General features: G+C 47.1%; 1 protein-coding gene across 1 annotated transcript; it reads right to left on the reverse strand.

Annotated features, from left to right (window-relative positions):
• Window positions 1-23: 23 nt before the first annotated feature.
• LOC125554867 (glutathione reductase, chloroplastic/mitochondrial-like) lies at window positions 24-2,091 on the reverse strand. Its single transcript, XM_048718257.1, has 3 exons — window positions 1,618-2,091; window positions 429-654; window positions 24-317 (listed from the first exon to the last, which is right to left on the reverse strand). The coding sequence occupies exons 1-3, from the start codon at window positions 1,974-1,976 to the stop codon at window positions 24-26; spliced, it is 879 nt and encodes a 292-aa protein (XP_048574214.1). The 5' UTR covers window positions 1,977-2,091.
• Between the last annotated feature and the right edge of the window lie 1,131 nt (window positions 2,092-3,222).

Below are 3,222 nucleotides of genomic sequence, written 5' to 3' on the forward strand. Positions count from 1 at the left end.
GTTGACACTATTATATGTTATTCTTAATACTTTCTCACCTCCTCATCAAACCCTCTTAAAACTTTCGGCTGCCGAATAAACACATGAACATCACTTTTTAAGCCATTAAAAATGCCGGCAAACTCCAAGGCAATATATCCACCTCCCACTATTGCAATTTTCTCAGGTTTTGAAGGCAGATCTAGTGCAGCATCGGAATCTATAACATGCTCTATTCCTGGGATATCGGGCATCGATGGTCGACCACCAACAGCTATAAGTATGTTCTTAGCGGTGTAGAGCTTGCCATCCACACTAACAGTATGTGGATCAACCACCTGTATCAAGTGAACAAAAATTATATCAGTAACTGCACCTTCCAACAGAATTCATTTCAGAAAGCAGTCTATCTATCCCAACTTTAACCGGATTTACAAACATTGCCCAACCTTTCCACGGCCTTCAATTAGATCGACGTTTGCGTTCTTTAAAATATTTTTGTAAATGCCAACTAGGCGTTGCAGCTCTGTATTTTTGTTGGTTATCAGAGTGCTCCAGTCATGCTTTGGATCAGTATCATATGTCCATCCAAAGCCATGAGACTCTTCAAACTCATGAGAGAACTTGGATGCATACACTAACAGTTTCTTGGGAACGCACCCACGAAGCACACATCTGTGATGAAAACAAATAAAGTTCTTATAGATGCATTCTGGCATAAAAGTGAGTTAGGAATTCAATATGCATAACAAAACTAACAAGGATATGCAAATTATGAAGGCCAAAACTGTACTAACAGCCAAGTGCTAAAGAGTCCTCAATCGATACTGATGTGAACTGTGGAACACAGAAAGATTGGACATATAAACATGATAATTGACAAACCAAGATATTGTGAGGAAAATGCAAGAAGATAAACGCAGAACTGCTTGTCTCTCGAAACTTGCTACATACTGCAACTGCACCTCTTGATTCCAGTGGAGCCATTTTTTTTATGCAATCATATTAATAACATGACATTTACTCCATAGTAAAGTTAAGAATTATCAAGCGCATGGGTTCAATTCTACACAACGAAACAGCAAATGATGCCACAATACTGAAATAGGCTACAGTATGATGGTGCAGCATGAAACAGTGTGCAACTTGCCTACAGTCAAATTCCTCTACTAATACCAATTAACTAGAAACCGAAAAACTTCGGACAGCTGTCTGAACCACATATGAACATTATCTTTACTAGTGTAAAAAATTCCAAAGCAAGGATAACTGGATGTGCTGAAACCATATAATAAGACCACTCATGCAACAATAGCATCACCAGAAACAAACATCCCCACCATCATGTAGCCTCTAACCCTTAAATGGCATGCGAATGTGATGAGAACTGAATGGCATAATAGGAATCTTCACTCTAAGAATCCAGTTCAGCAAGCTAAGGCGTGCGGTGAGGTGGCGGTAGCAATCTAGCTAACCAGTGCAGAAGTGGCCCAATCGCGCGACACATTCAACACTAGGCGCTTGTCATTCCAGAAGAAACTTGGCGAAGCACACATACTACGCTGCAACGCACGGCCTGGCCAAACCTTCCCTGCCGACAAACGAACCACGGAAGCAGGAGAAGCGGCGTCCACTTACGTGCCCCCGAGGCCGCCGAGGTCGTCCGCGGAGATGGTGGAGAAGGGCATCTCGCAGATGGCGGCGCGGGCGCCGTAGAGGGTGGAGGCGAAGCGCGAGGCCCGCACGCCGCCGCTCCCGGCGCCGATGGTGAAGAGGTCGTAGTCGTAATCCCCCGCGGAGGAGGACCCGTTGGGCGCGGCGGAGGCCGAGACGGGGCGGCGGAGGCGGGGGCGGGCGCGGTCCGGGAGCCGCGGGGAGGCGGCGAGGGAGCGGAGGCGGTGGCGGTGGATGAGGAGGGAGCGGCGCGGGGAGAGGGTCCGGGTCAGGGTCTGGAGGGTGGTGGCGCAGGAGAAGGGGAGGGCCGCGGTGGTCGCCATGGCTCTCTCTCTCTTCCTCCGAGGTCCGAGCTCTCGCCGCGCTGCCGCCGGCTCCTTTCTGGAAGTGTGGGGAGGGGAGAGGAAGGGGAGAGGCGAGACGATTGGCGATGAGTGGAGTAGTACGAATTTGTTTAGATTCCTCTTTCTTTATTCCGAAAGCGTACTTCCGAATAACATCACTTCCTGCCGAAAGCGTACTCTATGCTTTTACGTAAAGGGGTAGCTAAATTGAACGGTCAAGCCTCCCGCGCGCAATGTTCTAAGGCGGGTTCTAGGACGCCTTCATGTGACAGCAAACAACGGCATAGAAGGCCATTTCCCCTCTCGTGTTTGCGGCGGCTATGGCACTCATCACCTCTAAGCTACCTCGGCGAGTCTATGAATTCGTCTTCTATTTGACTGACACTTGGTCGCCGATGTCGGGGAAGGGGATCTCAATGCCTCGGCTTTGGTTAGTACCCCCTCCGTTCCTAAATACTAGATCGGCAACGCGCCTTGGCGCGAGGGTGCCAGTCCAACCGATATGCCAAGCGATGAAAGATCAAACCGCATGATGCATCAGTAGGAAGCAAGTTTAGCACATCTAAAACGTCAACAACTGATTTTCTGGTTCATGGGAAAGAATAAACATTTCAGAAGAGTAACATCATTGAGTTCAACAAAATCATGAGATTGTAAAAATTAATCCACCCCAGAAGTAGCGCAACATCAAGTTCAATGCAGTCATGAGATTACAAAAACAAATTAGCTCACATTAAGTTCAGTTATACGAGTAGGAATATAAGAGAGCAAAAGCTACCACAACGGCAATGGAGGCGATAAAACTATGAAGTCATAGTTAGGCATAGATAGCTTGGTTCAACTGCCTTCATGAGTGCTATTCCATTATGATGACCACATAATGGTTTTGTATAGAAAATGCACTTGTGATTTCCCTCTAAAACGTATGTACAGTGAGCGATGATTTCCCCTTCTAATCTTGAAGGCGATCGCCTTCGCCAACGGATGGATCAAGGCACCCCTCATCTGCTGAGCTCCGGTCGAGCTCTCCTCCTTCCCCTTCCAGCGAGAGACATGACTTGCTTCCATTCTATAGAGATTGCTGTAAAGCTGTATGTAATTCATTTCTTCAAAGATCTTTATATAGTGGAGTCACCAGCTGCTCTGCATTCATGACTGCATCTGGTTCTGTATTAAACTAAAGGCCCTGGCATTTGTTAAGCTTGTGAGCAGCTCCCACAGTTCA

Source organism: Triticum urartu, chromosome 4 (assembly GCF_003073215.2).
Source record: "Triticum urartu cultivar G1812 chromosome 4, Tu2.1, whole genome shotgun sequence".
NCBI classification, from domain to species: domain Eukaryota; kingdom Viridiplantae; phylum Streptophyta; class Magnoliopsida; order Poales; family Poaceae; genus Triticum; species Triticum urartu.